The 20,146-nt window shown below is 40.1% G+C and overlaps 1 protein-coding gene across 1 annotated transcript in view; it reads left to right on the top strand.

The window, feature by feature from the left end:
* Nucleotides 1-20,146, top strand: part of LOC117730452 (receptor-type tyrosine-protein phosphatase gamma-like) — a 409,107-nt gene that overhangs the window by 268,501 nt on the left and 120,460 nt on the right. Inside the window, 2 exon segments of the mRNA XM_034532172.1 lie at nucleotides 2,008-2,190; nucleotides 8,819-8,967. Coding sequence (XP_034388063.1) covers nucleotides 2,008-2,190; nucleotides 8,819-8,967 — 332 coding nt within the window.

Genomic DNA, 20,146 nt, shown 5'->3' with positions numbered 1-20,146 from the left:
GGCCCTGTGATATTTCAGTCCTGGCCTTCCCTATGACTACCTGTAAAAAGTCACTGTAATGCTCCTCTGACCTGGCTTTCACTTTGTGGACTTTTACTGTCAAAAGGTGCAGAGACACACTTTAACTTCCTCACGACTGACTCGTCTGAGGTTTTATAGAGGTCTGTCAGCTCAGCAGTGTTGGGCAAGCTACTTGGAAAGTGTAATGAGCTAAGCTTCCACTTACTCAACATTAAAGGTAGCTTCAGTACGCTGAAGCTCTGAAGCTGCCCCCCAGAGAAATGTATCAAGCTAATCTATAGCAACATAAAAACATCAAAAAACAGCAACAAAAAAGTACTTCAAAGCTCTTTTTGTAATCACCTTTATTCTAAGTAAATGCTATTAATATATACATATTGTAGCAATAACCGAGGTCCTGCGCAATGGTAGGGTCTGCACTAACGCAGTGGCTCTCCGTCAGTTATCCGAGTGACCCCAGAGAGAATAGTGTCTCTCCCAGATATCGGTATAAACTGTTGGTCTTTTCATCAAACCATTTTTTTAATGTAATTATTGTTTTTTTCTAGGGTGTTTTACAGCTATTGCTCTAGGTCCCACTCGGTAGGCTGTAACACCTCTCAACCCTTATCAAAAGAGTATTTACATCGTCTGTACTTTCTTAATACCTATTTTGAATTTGCTCACTTGTTGGACACACTGCAAAGTCTTCACCCAAAGATACTTACTTTAAGTGTCTCTGGTAGATTCAGTTGTCACTTACATATCACACGGTGAGTGGACAGGGGAAGAGGGTTAAATGATTTTAAAGAACCAGAATACCTTTGTTTGTTTTTAGTCACTTACAAATGGTAAGCCTGAGTTGTTATTAAAGTTTTTCACACAACAATCACATACAACAATTTTAAGTCAATGAAACAATGAATAAAAAGTTCTAAGTGTCAGGGGTGTTCTACATAAGCTATCCCCTGTTCAAGCTTTTATCCTTCTCAAGTAAAAGGAGCTTGTTTAATCCAGTTCCCGAAAGAAATTGGGAGATCTTCTATCCAGACAAAGGGCCGGTGAAATCTCAGACTTCTGAAAGCAGAAGTTTCTTCCAGCCATAAAAACTGGAGGCTCTGTCATCCAGACTCTGAAGCTGGTAGCCTTGTCCCAGCCCCTAAGGGCTGGGCAGATCTGATTGTTCTACTCCTTCAATTCAGTTTTCCTAAAAAACTGGGAGATTTCCTTTTCAGACTCAGAGAGCTAGTTTAATCTCAAAGACTCTCCTCTATGGAGCTGCTAATATACCTCACAGACCCAGTTCACTCCTCCCCTCTTCTTCACATGTCAAACCTACCTAATTCATCTAAGGTCAAACACAAGAGGCTTGTTACCTTATATGGTAATACTGGCTGATGTCTGCTTTTACACAGGAGAGACTACTTAAAACCCACTATACAGGAAAGTTTACACAACAAGTTACACAACATATAGCACATATAGTATCCTATGCAGTGTATATGTTTAATGGTTATGCTAAAAAGGAAAAAGGGTTATAGGAGTTATACTTATGCTTTCATACTTTTCTAACAGTAGTATTTTATGTTATTATTTCCCTTGTGATTGATTTTATCACTGTGTGATGCAGAGATGTTGTCAGAGGAAGGGTTGAGAGGTCAGCAGTGCAAGACTCAAACATAGAAAGCATTAATGTATAAGATGTCACAAATAGCATCATGGCCTCATGATAATGGCATTTTAAAATTCTTTATTCACCACATGGATTTAAATGTTGTGATTTTTCAGCAGCTACATCCGTTTGAGGCTCATGATGTTATTCTGCGAGTTTCATTGGAATACAAATGACTTGGCAATGCTCACTGTCTCTAGCTGTTTTCAGAGGATATGAGATGGTTCTGAAATGTAATTTACCTGTGATGTATACCTCTAAAGCCAACTCAGTTTCACATCAAAGTGTATCCTTCAAGTGATGAGAGACCCTGTTGCATTCATTGTCTCCCTCAGGTATATATGGGCCGGATGAAGGCTGGGCATCAGCCTACCCAGAATGCAGAGAGAGAAACCAGTCACCAATCAACATTATGGACCAGGATACCAAAGTATCCACAGAGTATCAGGAACTGACACTGGAGGGCTTCGATACGGAATCCTCGAATAAGACATCTATGAAGAACAACGGCAAAACGGGTACAGTAAAGCCAACACAGGCTCCTGTTGCAGATTGAATTTATCCTGGATAATTGTTTCTCAATTTATGTGGGATAAGCCTTTTTCTACACTCATTCTATTCTAACTAGTACTGAAGTAGCGAAATGAACGAGTCAGTTAAATTTAATAACTAAGTCTATGCTATGGGCCATTAAGGGAAAAATCAAAAGCAAATACGTGCTGGTAAGATTTGTTAAGCAACACTCTTAGGTTCTTGTTTAGTTCACATGTTGCCCCGCTAGTGGCAGGTCCTGAAGATTGTAATGATTGACAGTTAATCTATTAGTTTCTCCCAACACTTTTATCCAGAGCAAAACATCTTGATATCTACTGGCCTTCAAACCTTGTAGGATAGTACAAATTGCTAACTTGTTCTCCACTGGCACCCTCATCGTCAAGTTTGGACATGAGATACCAAATTACCGCCATGAATCTAATGAATTCCATGACCTCTGTCTTTTCATCTCAGAACCATGCTTCGGCCAACGTTTCCACATGCAACACTTTTATGTTGTAGGATCTATTTACAGTTGTTCTGGTACCAATATCAGTATTGGATCAAATGCAGCCTACAATGCTGGACTGGGTATCGGCAATTACACAACCTCATGCACCGATCTGATGTCATGTCATCATATGATTCATCCGCTCATTTAAGCTACACAGGAATAACAACATGTGCTACTCACTACCCGATCCATACATCCTGCCCGATCGGTACTGCACATGTGCAAACTAGTACTAAACACTAGTGGTTAAACATTCTCATGTACCATGTTCTTCCCTGATAATGCTACATTGTCAATAACAAATATCCCTCCTGAAATCTGCAGGAAGTTAGTATTATAGTATATATAATTAGCATTAGCTGTTAGCAGCTGGTGGGCAGAACAGTCCTCGTTGGCTAAATATGGAGCTAAAAGTTACATTTTACTTAACTAATGTTTGAACCATAGTTGTGTGCTCACAGTTTTCATGAGGGATTATGACTAACATCTGCATGTGCTCACTTTCTTTTTTTCCCTTTCAATTAAAGTAATTTAGATCATCTGGCTAACTGTTGGCTTGCTTATAACCTGTGTTGTTGTTGCATTGGTCATTTGTCTTGTTGATTCATTAGCCTGTTCCCATATCTCAGCAATTACTTCGTACAACATTTTCATAACTGTTAGAAAGGACAGTCAGAACTCTGAAAATAAGTTGTGCACATTTTATTTTATTTTAATGATATTTCACTTATCACTGAACATCACATTTACCAAAGCTAAACGCAATATGTAGTCACAAATTTCAAAGAAGCATTCATGTTCTTAGAAGGAAAGTTGGCAGTTGTTAATGACATGATGTTGGTAACCATACAACGCTGTGACAGACCACAGTGCAGAAAGAATGAAAAGCGGAAGTATGACACCTCTAATAACCCCAGCTCATATTGGCAGATGTCTGCACGTCAAACATCTGTTGCATCACTTCCCCTCACATGAATATAAAACTAGACAGGTGCAATACGCAGCAAGTCATTTATGATGAAGATTACACATCGCATTTTCATTCAGACATGCTGCAGCCATATTAGTACAAGTGCCATGGCAGTTGTCGCCTCTGTAGAGTTCAGCACCGGGACATCTACATCGGCTCTCTTGGCATCTCGAGGACCCTCCCTGTCAGCCACAGGTATTTTTCACAATTCCAGGTTGTCAGTAAGATGGATGATCCTTCACCTACAGTGAAGAAATGGAGTTTAAATGCTTCTGAGAGGCAGAGGCCACAGATGGTTGGCATCACTGTTGACAGCACGCTGAGTGCTGCCCAGAGCACAGCTGTGTACACAATAATGTTTTACATCCCAACATTTGCTCAATTGAGGATGTGTGAGTTGTATGTGATGATACATTTGAATAAATTACCACATTTATTGTAGGTTAACTGTAACTTCACTCAGCACATTTTGTTGTCTCTAAAATCTTATTAGCCTTGATGACGAAGGGAGACGGCAACTAATAGAATCTCCTGTTGTCTCATTTATAAAACAGTGCGTAGGATCCACACTAAATGTTTACATACGTTCAATGGACGAAATTCACATATGCCCAAAAATATTAATATTTACAAAACCTTGCGTATGCCTGCCATGTCCTTTTTTAAAATCTAAAATCAACCTGTAAGTGTGAGCAGCTGGTTCAGCCTCACATCCCTCTACGCGCCCACATTCAACCATCAATGAATAATGCACAGCACCTCATAAATGTTGATGCATAGAGATGAGCTGCTGATCAGTGGGTCTTTATGGTGAATCACAAAGACTACCGAGAGGAAGAACACTTGTTCTCTCCTAATTCTTCTATTAACTCAGTCCTAACAGTCCTAACAGTTCCAGAGTATACAACATAACGCATCACCAGTCTCACTGCAGTATTTATATGTTTACAGCAATCAGAATGATTGCTTCCAAAATTATTGTGATGACCAGTGGTATCCACCACCCTGGACATCATTTAAAAAAGGAAGTTTGATAGGTGAACACTATTTATTTATATACTTGTTTTTTCTTATGGCATTATGATTAGGACTGTAAATGAGGATATAGAGTTATTGAGACCTGTCACTGGCTTTCTTTCCACAATCGTTTGTTGCAGGTGATGAAGATGAAGGGGAGGTGACTAGAGAAGGCAGAGTGTGTCACCTATGCTCCAGTGAGCTCTGATACATTAGATAGTTTACAGTTGGTCTGTGTACAGTATGCTGGATATGCCACTATGGAATAAACCATAAATTAATCAATAAAGTCGTGTTCACTGAAGTGATTTTACTCACAGACACTTAATAAAAACTCAAATCGTACTTGATGATATTTGCACATTATTAGAAGATTATTGAGAACTACTGACACTCTATTCTGCAGTTCTTTAACATTATGTAAGGTTACCTTACAGATGATGATAGTTTTACCAGCTGACCACCATTGTCAGTAGTTCGGTCTCTCTTCTGCTCGGCGCTGATTAAATATTGAGGTTTGAGTTGGTTTATATCTTTTACAATTGAAGATATGCTTTAAATGCAAAGTAATGTGTGAGTAATGAAGTGAAATTAAATCTTTGAGAGGTTTCATTATACCTGTAATGATGCCTCTAACATTTCGTGCCTCGTTTTGTCCGTATGCAACTATTATAAATGAGACCCCTGATCTTTTTAAACACACAATATCTCAACGAATGATATTTTGATATATCAAAGAACTATGTGGACATGGATAAAAGTTGGGACACATTAGACAACAAAAAGGTGATGAATCAGAAATGTTTAATATTGTAGATCTTCTACAGACACCATGAACATGTGGACCAAATGTTTGCCCAACTAGAGGAACATCAGGGCATCACCTAAGTCAGTTGTCCAAGAAATGGGACCAAGAATTTCTACATAAATTGTAAAATCGGTGGAGAGGTTTTAGTCTGGCTGGTTAATGTCTTGTCTTTCCAGACAGACTCAACCCAATGCATCATGGGATACACATGGCTCTCAGTATGCATCAGCTAACAGCTAACAACGACAACTACTCCTTTTAACATATGATATAAAATGGATTATTTTAACTTTTAAAGGACTGGCTTTATAGTGTGTTATTGTACATTATTATTTTAAATGTATTCTTTACAAAGCCCATTATGTTATACATAACACTGTAATTTGAAAGCGAGAGATATGATGCCCAACACGTGTCCATCACTTAGGAAAGGGCTGTTTGGGACAGGTGGTTTCAAGCCTGCTCTATCCTTTCGTTCACCCTATTGTTGGGACTTCACTGGAAGTCAGCTGACAGCACAAATCTGCTCTGCACTGTTAGAGCTCATCCTTGGAGGAGTATGAAGCCAAAGCGAGATAGTGCACGATGGTAGACATAAAAGAAACAGACCAACACTTTGGAATATGCACCGACTTGCTGTCTGATACCAATATCAATATAACAGCTGTGTGTGTAAGGTACACACTATAACTACTCCAAAGCAGTTTCTTTTGAAAATCTAGTAAAAAGTGACATGACAAAATTACTCTATGGCTGTCCTATAATAATCCTAATCACATTGTGACTATTAAAAGAACAAGGTCTCCTTCCATACTTTAAAATTCCCTGAGCATCCTTGTTGCTATAACTGTTTTCAGCCGTTGACTGATTAAGGTCACAGAGAGCAAGTAAATGTCCTGTCCACTTCTCAGTCACTGCATCATGAGCGGGTGACGGTACACCGCTGAGATGTGAGACATCCGTTTGTCTGAGTGCAGGTGGCTCAATCAGCCGAGGCGAACACAATGTGTGCTGTCATGCCCTGTGGGAGTGGACCAACGCGCTGACCTTCAGGGAGAGGATCAGCAGCGCTGACACCAGCCAGCACAGACCGTAGGATGAGCGTGAGAAACACAGGCAGCGAAAGAGAGGACCCCATCATCGCAGTCAGGGTGAAGAATTCCCTGACACATTTGATGCAGAGCATACCCTGGCCTTCAGCAACTCAAACTACCTCCCCAAGGCCACCCAGCCTGCTCACAGAGAAAAAAATAAAAAGAGTGGAATATGATGTGATGGCCACCTGCAGAGCATCATTTAAATGAATTTGGGGCACCGCAGCATGCAGAGAGTCATGTAAGAACGCTAACGGCAGCTGTGAAACAAAATGGCGCGCAGTTTCATGCTCTCTCCCTGCTACATAATGCATAGCTAACAAGACAAATGTTCCTGCATTTTCCCACAAATTATGCATGGTTTCCGCACGGTTTCTCATTGACAGATGAGAGTTTCACCTGCGCAGAGATCACCATGGTGGAGGTGCTGCTGAATGCTGTGATGGAGGGAGAATGACACCCTACCTGCTGCAGAACAAACTCAATTCAGAGACGTCACAGTGGTTTTATTTGCAGATCATTTATTCTAAATAGTTTCTTATTAAAGAGGAAAAACACTTAAATAAAAAATTCATGACCTCGGAATGTTTCCACCTCAGCTGACTCCTTTCGCCGTGAAGGAGTAGCATCTCAACTCCAAGTTCTCTGCTGATATCCAAACTGACCCTATCCCTCAGGCTAAGCACGGCCACCCTACGAAGGAAACTCATTTCGGTCACGACCCAGTGTTCATGACCAGAATTGAGGGTCGGAACCCGCACTGCTCTTCTTGAATCTGAGGTTCGACAAACGGTCGGAGCTTCCTTTCCAGAACCCTGGCATAAGCTTTCCCGAGGAGGCTTTTTGAAAATGGGAACCACCACCCTGGTCTGCCATTCCATGGGCACTGTTCGCGACCTCCAATGCGACTCAAAGTCAATGCCTAACCTTAACCAATTGCCTCCACCTAAAAAGCTACACAGTGCCTTACCAAGACCTGGGGAAGGATACACAATACAGCCGCCGATTACAGAGAGAATAATACAAACCAAAAGGCAGAAATTGTAGTTCATCAGCTATGACAGTGAGTATTGGGGCTACTATGATAATAATCTGATTTAGAAAATTAATGTCTTCAGAATAAATACTTGTGTCTATCTGTTTCTTACTTTTTTTCCTGTTCAACAAAAATGTTTGGGGGTGGTCCCTCATGTCAATTAATAATCTTTATGAATAATCACAACAATCCTATACATTATTTTGGCCATGATGGTGCAGCACTAACCACCAGACTACCAGCAGAGCAATAACATCATGCCCAGCAGACCATAAAGGGCACAAAGATTATTCTCCTAACACTACAATTTCTTTCTCTTAAAATATTACATGTATTCATTCTCCACATCTAGAGAACACAGTTATGTTGGATGTGTTTGAATGTGCAGGATGTTTTGAACATGAGCAGAAATTGTTCCTGAACACAATTTCTGGTTTGTAAAAGTAGTAAGGTGGATTAATCGTTGATGGGCTCTAAATGCTTATTTTTATATAAAACTATAAAACTGATTTTATTTAAAGAAAAATGTTATATTTTCGTTTTATTCTAATATCAAAATGCTGCAAAAGTCTTCATATGCGTATTAAAATCATTCCTCATGACTCAGTCGCGGCCAAAGTCTTGATGAAATAATGAAACGGGTCACTCTCTTCACTTGAGTGCTTCTTCTATAAATGGGATAGATGAAATATGGCTGCACTGGTTAATGTAACACGTGATTTCTTTCAGAGCCATTTGTGAACGTGTAAATAAGGCCCCCTCTTAATTCTCCCTACATTTCAGAGAGATGTGACGGAATAACAAAGGAGCCTGCGAGGGCAGTTTGCACTGTCTGAAGAGAATGATTTGCTCAGAAAATTAGCCCCTCATTTGACGACTTGCCTCAGAGGCCGACGGAAAATGACAGAAGTGGCTTGTGTGAGCATGTCTATAAAAATACATATCTACCTGTGGCATGTCCTCAGAATAAATACTTTTGTATATCTATTTATATAGACCTTAAAAAAATGTGTCCTCACACACATTTGATGACTTTATGAGCGATTTTTGACATTTGACAACAGACGTCAATTTTATGTCTTCTGTTTCTTGGAGCAACATCATTTTCATACGTATGTACGTTGAAAAAGTTGTTGAATATTGTTTGACTCTCTCCTTCTCCCTTTCTTCCAGTGGCCATCATGTTGAAGGATGAGTACTTTGTACGGGGAGCAGGTCTACCAGGGAGGTTTAAGGCAGAAAAATTGGAGTTTCATTGGGGTCCAAACAACGGATCTGAAGGCTCAGAGCACAGCATTAACGGCCACCGTTACCCCGTGGAGGTAAGTGCAATCTACCACAACGAACCATATATAAGCGACAGAATGGTTACATTTCTTTGATATGTGTATTTAGATATATACAGTATATATAGAATTTAAGACACCTTTAATAGGCTTCTGAAGGACAGTCTGGTTTGGAAAGCAGTTTGGGTAGAGCAGTAGGATGAAAAAACATAGTTGAGTGTGAAAAGCTGAGACACTGTCATATTAAATCACATGTAAGCTAACCCTATCAGGATAACAGCTGTTTTTATAGGCTGCACATTTTATACGTGAGAGCAGTGTGTGAAATACCCAATGTCAATCAGGGGTCCCGTTCCCCAAAAACTGCTTCTAATTTCGAGACAATTGCAAATGACACATAAATTGTCTTATGGTTTTAGAGGCTATTGTGGCTTTCTGGAGGTCTGAAGGGTCAACCTCTTGAAAAGATGTCATTAAGGTTCAGTTTCTTCATGTTTACACAGAGTAAAAGCTCTCCCTTTTAAGTTACGTTAGCTAATACCAATTTAACTCTAAAAGCTTGACTTTATGAGTGCGCCTCTGAGCTCTGTCTCATGTTTATGTAAAACTTTTGCTTTATTAGCAATTTGTATTCTGCAACAGCACTAAGTGAGTGCCAATCCAATTATCAAATGCACTTAATAACAGGACCACCTTACATACTATGTGCAATAGGGGATGGAACATGAAAATGTGCCGGTGAAATAGTAAGTTAATGCCTGACAGACAATTTGAAGGCTTTGCAGCTCAGTACGGTGAGATTCATCTAAATTGGTATCCAGTACAGCTGTGGAGGTCAAGGTGAAGAAGGGTTCGTCTCCAGAAGCCTGTCTCATGCTAGCAATCAGTGTGAACATTATTATTATTTAACCCTGACCACCACTTTACCTTGACCTTAACCACCTGGGTTTACATTCCTGCTTGTACCTGTATTCACACCATACTACTGTGAGGGATTCTTTAAAATGCTTTACGTCCAATTAAAGTTTGTTTTCGGAACTGAAATCAGCTGTTCTTTGATTGCTAAATCTGAATGTGCCATATTTTCCTAGTTGAGCTCATATGCATTACAGCATTCCTATGTGTTTTTAATTGTCTGCTCTCTGTTAGGTTGTAGAACAAGGTAGCAAGTCATCCAACCATGTGCTACCACGTGCTACATGGTGCTGAACAACTGCAGATGTGTTTTCATTATTGATCAATTGGCCATAATTTCTAAGCATGTAAGAGATGTTTTCACTGACTTGCATGGTGCGTACAAGTATTGGGAGAAGGTAAATCATATTATCATGTAAAATTTAGTTTTTGTAAATATAGTTGTTTGAAGGAGATGTTTTTACATTAATATAAAATAAATATTAAAGATGAATTATGACCTGATTGACTTCCTAATACTAGCTCTAAGGAGATTATAATACATACTAATGCTAAGAAACAAGTATTTCAATACAAATTAAATTGAGAATTGCATTTTTTTACATTTAGAATTGTTAACATTAACTTTGGAAATACCGCCATACCGTGCAGCCATATTGTCATTAAAAGGGCCTACATTAAATCTGTAAGTGGACTACTTGATTACTACAAGTGAATTACTTAAACAGCATGTGTATAGGAATTAATCGGAACGATTTTTGATCCATATAAGCCGTTGATCACTGTAACCATGATCACTACAAGCAGTTTCCACTGTTTTAGCCTCAGACACAAGATTGTCTCTAGGTTTTTAGAAACGTCTGTAAAATGAGAAAAACTTTACACAGGTGGCATTACCCAAAAGTAAGTGAATGGTCTTATCTGTAAAGACCAGGCCTCACCTCTCAAACTTGATTGTTGGCATTAAGAGATACTCTTTTCATCCAACTTCAACAGCCCCAAACTAAAATCATTGCATGTGTGTGAATGTGAGTGTGTGTTTCTGAGTGTTTCTGAGCGTGTGTGTGTGTGTTGCATGTTGTTTATGTGCAGCTGTCAGTCTCTTGAACGCTGAAATGTCAGCCATCTCTGTTTGGACTTCTCCTGGAGCTCTGCCTCTGTACTGTGGCTGGCCAAACAGATGAATATGTATAGTTTGACATTTGGTAGATCAGCACACTGTCAGTTTGATATTGTGATCTTCTCCTTCCGCTCCAAACTTTTCTTTGCAAACCTTTCCAGAACATTGCATAAAGGTGACTTTGCGTCAGTGGTTGATACAGCCCTGTATGGAGAATATGCATTTATCCTCACTACTCAGTTTAGAAATATTGCTTACCTGTCTGCCAAAGAATAAAGATTATGCTGAAAGCACAAAACCTCCTATAAGAATGTATGAAGCTTTGTGGGACTGCTGTTTTTAAATTGCTAAATTTATAATATGCCGTCATCATTGATTTAGCAGTGAGACATCCGCAAGGAAAAGTTCCCATGTAGCACTTTTATGAAGTTCCAGTGAAAATCAAGCCTGTTTTCTCATATTGACTGAGCCGCTCAGTCAACTACACTATTTCCCAAGACACACACACACACACCTCTGCCTTGTGCCAGATTCAATATTTGCAGTATGGCTCAGCTGATCCGTCCGTTAAGGCCACTACTGATACTGATATTTCTGCAGAGAAGCTGAAATTGGCATTTTAATTTGATCATTTCATATCCAAATAACAAACACAATTATAATACAAAGCCTGGGTTGTGTAAACTGAATAATTGTACACTTTTACAAATAGTCATTGTCATAAGGGGGATTTTAAAACCTTTTTTAAAACTGATCTCATCATTTCCATTGATAATTTAGGCCTAATAATATAAGGCATCAATTTAAGACCAAAAATGTAATATCGATGCAAAGTAATGCTATTTTAGTTTTTTTATATGTTACTTCTGATTTCTTAGTGCTTCAATTGCTAATTTAATTCATATTTACATTACATTTTTGAAATGAAAGTTAAACTCTAATGCAGCTTTCCATTTTGATCTCGATGTAATGGATGTGCTCAGAACAATGGTTTGTCATGGCAACAAAGTATGGCCAACAAATGTTACAGATTTGTTTGGTGATTGGCTGCGAGCAAAACCACGTAGTCATTTTTCGATTGCAGGATTTGTTTGACTAGTGTAGATACTACTTAGTACTGGGTTATTTTGGTCGATACCTTAAAGGTATCGAGTACCGACACCCAGCCCTAACAAATGTATTTATTTACTCTGCTCCAAGATAAAATCACACACCCGTAATGTCTATCTTTTGAAGTAAAAGAGTTAAAGAAGTCCTAGATATTCATGTTTAGAAGTCGTAAAAAATGACCTCTGGACATAATCTTTACATAAACATACAGTTTAAACCAGTCCTCTTCAACTATGTCTTCTCGGCCAAGAACATAAATACCTGAGTGTAATATCATGACTAAGGTTAAAAGGTATTCTTCAATTTATACAGACAATTCAGTAATATTCAGAAATTGTACTTGTAGCACAGTAACTACCGAGTTATTTAAACTTTTGTTTTGTCTGGTCTGTGCATTATCTTTCCGTATACTGACATCCTTTTTTAGTTAGTTCTTAGTCATAAAACTTATTGTAAATTAATCTGTATTTCAAAAGCACAGAACGGATACAGTGCATCAGCAATGCATGTGAGTGACTGGACCATCAGACTCTGATGCTGGTTCATACAACCAAAGCATCGGCAGCGAAATAGGAGCATGGTTTGATTGCTGCCTCGCCTCCCCGGGTTAACTTCATTGCCTGCCTGCTACATTGGACAATGGGATCTCAGCAGGGAGAGAATGGAAAACTAATATATGGATCTTTGTCTACTATGGGCACAGTTAGCCCATAGTAGACAAAGGTCCTCCATTGTGTTTGAACTGAATCCTCAACAGCACATATTCAAAAATAATCTGCAAATAAAACCAACCATCTGCATGGTGGGATTTTACCAGAGAAAGGGGGATTATTAATATCCAAGTGATTTCATAGGGATTTGTAAATGAAGTGACAAAGCTCTACGTTTGGGGAGCTCACACCAAACATAACACACACAAGTCAATAAAGCCATAATCCAAAATACTTCAAATAAGCATTCCTACAGTGTTTTACAGGCAGGAATAATAACATCACTTTAGTGATTTAGGCCTCTGTGTAAGTGATGCTCCAGGGTGAGAGGAGTCATAAAGGGCATTGTGTCCCTTCTTCTGAAGTCTAATGGTGCAGATTTCAGCAAAGGACAGTAGCTCCTGACCCATGAATTCAAGGGTTCAAGAGCAACACTGGACATGTGACTGCAAAGTAGGCGCTCAGAGACCTTCATGATAACATGTCAAGGCGACAGGGTGATACTGAGTCAGGCAGTTTGAGACAGCTTTTCTTGAGGCTCAGGAGAAATAACAGCGGACCTCAAACATGCTCTAAAAGAGATTGGATACAAATCTGAGATAGCTCATTGAATTAGATGGAATAACAGGGCTCAACATAAAGGGTTGCCAGGTTGCCATTTACCACCATTTGAGAAATTGGCAACCACTTATTTGCATTTAGTTGCCATCACAGTGTACCAGGAATTGAGTGTTGACACGTTAACTGATTACACAAGATTCATATTCTGTAAAGTATCAGATAAAACACAAATAATGTTAGTCAGTTACTCTCATTCATCTTGAGTTCTTTCATGTCACATTTTCATTATTAAGAGAGATACTACTACAAAATTACACTAACCACAAGGTGAAGAAAAATAGCAACTATATTTTCAATCTGGGCAACCAAAAGCTGTTGTTTAGTTGCCAGCCACTTTTAAAAGTTAGTTGTTGAATACATTTGCCTTCAAACAATGTTAAGAGGTGACCACATCAGTGAAATATCATAATTTGACTGCTGAAATACTTCCCAGTCAGTTGTCAGAAGACTCTTATTAACCCTGTCTATGTGCTGAGGAGACCACCGTCTGATTGTTTCTAACCCTCTGGCGATACTGTGGGAGTGAAGAGCTAGTGGATTAAGAGGTGTTGGTCACCTCATTTTGTCATCTCTTGTTGCAGTCAAGATGTGCACCTTGTAACTTGTAAATTGCTTTTTTAAGCTTACATGGTTAAAATCCCCCTGTAACTAAATGAGTCTGGGTTTCAAAAGACACACACACAGAGCTCGACATAGTTCACCCATTATATTTGATGCCTATTGTGTAGTAGTGGCATAATGATATCACCGACTACAATAGGAATTATCCTTTGTAAAAACACATGTTCAACAAGCTTTGAACATTTTTTCTTTCTATCTATGTCTTATCTTTTCATACCCTCTTGTCCATTACGTTACTTTGGAGACCACTACCCGTTCAAAACATGCGGGCTGATTGCTGAGCCTCCCGAATTGCTGCTCGCAGCTTTCTCAAGAACCGCTCAACCAAACAAATTCACATTAAAATCTGCCCCTCACCAGGACGTCAGCAATTTACCTGCCAAGTGTGAAATCGATCGGGTGAGCGGTTGTTGAGAAATAAATATGGCCCGTAGATCTCTTCTGTTTTAAAATGTACCATAGCAAGCGATGGAGCGCGAGCTGTACCCAGCATGCCGTTTGGCAGTGTAACAGTTAATAGGGGTCCCCTCTCAATACACTACACGGTGTACATAACTTAATAATCCTCAGCAATACAACTGCCGAGAGTGAAAGAGAAAAATTGAAGGACATACATTCATATCTACAGATATAGACTACTTTCATTCTGGTTGGATTTTCTGCTTTTAATTCCTTTTTCATATTCTTTGCTGTCTCTTTCCCTTTCCGTTTCAGTCCACCCTTTAACTCTCTCACCATGTTACAGTGGGTGGTGGAGGAGAAGAGGAGTGTTCTTGTGCTTTCTGTGAGCGCTCCACATGAATGATGTATGATTTACAAGCCTTGCCATTTAGTAATTGTGGCCTAATAGGGCCCTTGAATAGCATGATGAAGTAGGGACCCGCTGCTCCCTACCTGCTGTTTTAAACAGTATTGCTCTGGTTGATATGCCAGGCACAGCACTGCCAGGCAGCACTGCTCACATCTAGCTGTGTGTCACTCATCCTGTGTGTGTATGCACACCCTTGTGTCCTGTGCATTCATTCCATGGTTGTGTGCTCTGCATCGAAGAGCAAACGTGTATGAATTCACCCTCAGGTATTCTCAATTCTGTAGTAAATTCTGAATTGTCAAGCCAAGACCTTGAGATTACTTGCTTACACAAGCTCAGGGTGGTGGGAAAAAAAATACAAGAGCAGATACTCTACACACAGTCTATACTGTTTCCATTCCAGTATATACTACAGTGTATAAGTTGCATTAAAAAAGACATGTAAAAGTTGAGGTGGTTCGGGCATCTAGTCAGGATGCCTCCTGGACGCCTCCCATTAGAGGTTTTCCGGGCACGTCCAACTGGTAGGAGGCCCCGGGGAAGACCGAGGACACGCTGGAGGGATTATATCTCCCGGCTGGCCTTGGAACGCCTCGGGATCCCCCAGAATGAGCTGGAAAGTGCTGCGGGTGAGAGGGAGGCCTGGGTCGGCCTGCTGAACCTGCTGCCACCGCGACCCAACCCCGGATAAGCGGGTGATAATGGATGGATGGATGGATGGATGTAAAAGTACACTTGAGCTTTTCCCGCAACAGAAATGGAGGATATACACAGGAGTTATGGGGCAGTTTCCGGAAACAGGCTTATTGTGAATCAACTTCACAATAACAACTTATTGAAAATATGTTTGGAAATATGTTGGCCAGATAATCAGACTGACCTGCCATCTTGTTTCACTTTGTTCATTCAGCCTGTCATCAAGTTCATGTTCTGAGAGGGTGTATTACATTTTCTTACCTTCAGACTGGGCTACGCTAGCTGTTTCCAGTCTTTGTGAAGCAGCTGCAGGCAGTCGCTTCATATTTTAGTGTAATATGAGAGTGGGATCAATTATTTCATCTACCTCTCGACTGTAAAGCAAATCCCATACACATTGGCTGATGTCTCCGACTGATATTAGTTAAATATCAGCCCAGGTGTATCTGTTTAAGGATACCTCCTGCTATGGCACTCCCATGTTCACCCCTCCTGACAAGGTGAGAGTGCTATCGAGTGCGGCCCGGGTGCTAAGCTATCCATTCTCTCTGACCGACTCTTGCCAGTGCTCATTTTTATCTCCACCCCCTCTGAAGCCTCCCAGACCTGATAAACGAGGAGCAGAGAATGGAAAGATGGAGGAGGAAGGGACCGGTGTGTGTGTGTGGCTCCAGAAGTTGCTCCGCCAGCTTTTACCCACCTGCCTAGATAAGAGAGGCACTGTAAATTACCACGCGATAGGGGGGACGAGAGCATGGGCGGTGTGTGTCTGTGGATACAGTGATTCTGTGCACTCATTCACACACGTAGACACACACTACCTCTCTTTGCTTTGCCGCAGGTATCGCAGATAAAGATGTGTCATTGATGAATGGGATCTTATTTCCCATCAACCTTTGCTGTGTGGGAAATGGAAAGCACATCCAGGCCTCCTAACTCATCACATGAATAATGATAACGCCGGGTAGCAGTTTTCATTTTGTCGCACTATTTGTCTGCAAAGAGCCGTATGCAAACTGTTTGTTTCTATCCGCACTTGTAGTGTGTGCGTGTATTTATCTTTTTTTTTTTCATTGCAGCTAAAAATGAACACTGAGCTTCCACAAACTTGTGCCGAGTTTTAAAGTTGTGTTTGTACCTTGTTCAATCACACACACAGTGGGCTCATAATTTACCCACCACCAACACAGGCAGAATTAAGGAGGAGGGAATCTATAGGTACAATATGAAAATTAGAGCACCTTTCTGACACTTAATAATAATAAAACATCTCAATTCATACTCTCTATTTTTGTTTCCCTGCAGCCATTTCCTGACTGCATTCCAAAAAACAGCATAGGAATCAATATGCTCAGCACGAACAACATTAATCACTTAAACTTGTAATCTCACAACATAAACTTTTATTTGGCATATATTTGTCAAACAATCAAGAACACCTCAGTGAGCATGCACTCTGAGGTTTTTTCAACCGCTGTGATGGTGTAACACATGACTGCTCATTACATCAGTGCAAATCACATCAACACAGGCATCAACACAGTGATGAAGGGCGGACCATGAGGATATAAAAATATACATATTTAAGAGGCAGGATGTATTCCTTGCTGACATGGCCGACAAAAGTGGAATACATTCTACTTAATGACAAATGCAATCTATGAAACTTGATATGGGGCAGAAGAAGCCTTGGGCCGCTATTGACCAGATATTGATAAATAATAACAATTTTAAATTGCTGTAAAACTACCTGGGCCAAGGTGTGCTGTGTGCCAATTAGTCTGTTGTCATTTTTTAAAGCTGCACTCATCACTATTTGTGCATGACCAATGGTATAAATGAAGTGGAATCGCTATGACAACTGTCAAGTGAGCGGTAGCCGGCTGTAAGCCATTCTGCGATTCTGCCGTTTTCTATAGAGATAATCTCTCCATCTCTGCCTGTTTGCTTGCGAATCTGGATTAGATTTTGGTATTGAAAGCTTTCCGGTTTCCATTTGTAGACCTAGTTTTATTGACCTATCACATTTGAGCAGGCTTTGGTTGAATGCAGGCAAACAGTCTGCGTGGAGAGCAAAAGGGGCGGAACACAATGGCCAATATGCAAATTGAGAACCCACTGCTGTCGTCCAATGATGAATTAGATTTTTATTGGTATAGAATCAGCTTGTAAACTGGCTACTTGTGAAACACATCGTCCCCCAACTCCAACTCCAGTCTCACATCTAAAGATGCTAATTTGACTCTAAACAATGAACAGAGCACAGAAAAGAGTCTTGGCCCAGATATCAGCCATCTCCACTGGAACAACAGAGATGTAGAGCATTATACCCAGAGGCTTATTGTTGTCAGACCGATTGATGATGGGTTCCAGAATCTGATCATTTAGAATAGATTTTCAGTGTTGTTTTGCCTGATTTGCTTGTGGCACACAAGGAAAATAGATCGGGCACTGAAACTATTGCTGAAGATTGCAATCTTGTGTGAACAGCCTAATTGGCATACAAAAGACAACTAAGGGGAAAAAAAGTGCTAAAATATAGTGAAACAGTCGCATGAATATAGGTGGTATTAAAGTCAGCAAACTGACCCATTAATGGCAGTTATAATTACTAGCTATGAGTGTGTTTACATGTGCATTTGATTGTTGATTTAATTCAACTTTAATTAGTAGTTTTGTTGACTGCAGTGAATTTTTATTTACTTTTATTTAATTTAAGTTGTCATCTGTTTCAAATGGAACATTAGACATTTCAAAAACATATTCCTGAACAGAACAACGCTTTTTTATTTTTCCTCCAACTGCGAGTGGCCTCTGGATGGAATATGGAAGTAGGAAATATTTGCGGTGCTGCCTCAACCCCACTTTGTGTGCTGTGAGACTGGACACAGCAGTTTGTGATCCCCCCCCCCATGCCCTGGGTGGCTGACAGTCTGAGGCAAACCAAGCCAGAATACAGTTTGGAAGTCAAATTATGACCCGTTTCAAAAGGAGTATTTACGCACTCACATAAAGATAGCAACAGAAAAGTATCCCAGCTTTCTCTTCCGGCTGGCATTTTTTAAAAGTTCTGCTTCACAATTGCTCATGTTCACATGTTATTGTGGAAATAATACTACTTTGTTGAGGTCAGCGAAATATTGTGTCAAAGTACACTATTAGCTTTTCCAGAGACACAGCCTCATCCCTAGCTGTCACATTATGCCGCTTGGGCCTTTTTTTTGCGTATACTTTTTGTTTGCTTGGGCCTATGCAGATGTTTTGTGCGTGGCTAATGTTGTAACACATTGTTAACATTATGAAACAGTCGCAGTTAGTGTTGTAACACGTGGTTAATGAAGTGTGACAGTCACGGTTAGCGTTATAACACAAATTAACATTGTGAATCAGTCGTTGTTAGCGTTGTAATAATAATAATAATAATAATAATGTACACTTTTATTGATCCCTGTGGGGAAATTCTTCTCTGCATTTGACCCATCCTTAGTTATTAAGGAGCAGTGGGCTGCAGAGAAGCACCCAGGGAGCAACTGGGGGTTCAGTGTCTTGCTCAAGGACACTTCAACATGCAACTATGGGGAGAGCGGGGATTGAACTGGGTACCTAATGGTTGCGGGATGCCCATTCTCCCTATGAGCTACAGCCGACCCTAAACGCTACTCAATGTTGTGTCACAGTCGCGGTTAGCATTGTAACATGTGGTTGATGTTATGAAAGAGTCACGGATAGCACAACAAAAACATAATGGTTTGGCTTAAAATTAGTACACTTGTTTTGTAATTTAAGATTTATTTTGTGTGAGTCAGTGACTTCACCTGAGTAAAAGGCCTGTTTGAAGGACCTGAGCATCTAATAATTGCCATGGGTTTACATCGGAGTTAGTTGAAAGCCTGGTGCGTCTCATACAGACTCAGTGCCACATCCATTTGTATCAAGACCTCGAATGCCACTGCCCAAGTGTCATTATTTGACACTCTTGGAGTGAGACAAGGCTGGACAGGGATATTGATGTGTTTGTGATGAGCCAATATCTGCCGACAACATCAGCACAGCTGATTTGGGCTCCATGTTTTCAATCTTCAAACAAACAACCAATGCTGTTGTATTTTTTGGTGAGGAGTTTGGAAGTATATTGACATGTCTTCAAAAGTGTGTTTTTTGGTTTTGAACAAGTCTGTTTGTGTCTGAATGGAAAATAATCATGGTTACAAAGAAATCATAAAAACTAAATAAATACATAAAAAGCCCATGCTCGGGCAAACCACAGCTTGGGTGCATGTCTTCATTGTCAATGAAAGGAAAGGTGAGCAGTCAGCTGTCTGAGGTATCATATTGAATGGATGGATGCAGAAGGGACTGTGCTGTTACACTAACAGACAGACAGAGCTGATGAAAAACAGCATTTGTTTTTGTGTCCTGTATCGCAACACAAGTAAGTAAATCAGTGTAACTGGATGTTGCAGGCTAACATGTGGAGGTGCTCTGTGCATAACCATATTATGGTGAAGTTAGCTTGTTTTTGCTGTACCGTTGATCTTATTAGTAATGGTATCCAGCCTCTCGGCTTTTATGCTGTTTGTGCTCTCCTCATTTATTGCCTTCTCTTTCTTA

The sequence above is a fragment of the Cyclopterus lumpus genome, chromosome 5 (assembly GCF_009769545.1).
Source record: "Cyclopterus lumpus isolate fCycLum1 chromosome 5, fCycLum1.pri, whole genome shotgun sequence".
NCBI classification, from domain to species: Eukaryota; Metazoa; Chordata; class Actinopteri; order Perciformes; family Cyclopteridae; genus Cyclopterus; species Cyclopterus lumpus.
The sequence above is the reverse complement of the archived record's forward strand: the minus strand, read 5'-3'. Positions and strand labels throughout refer to the sequence as shown.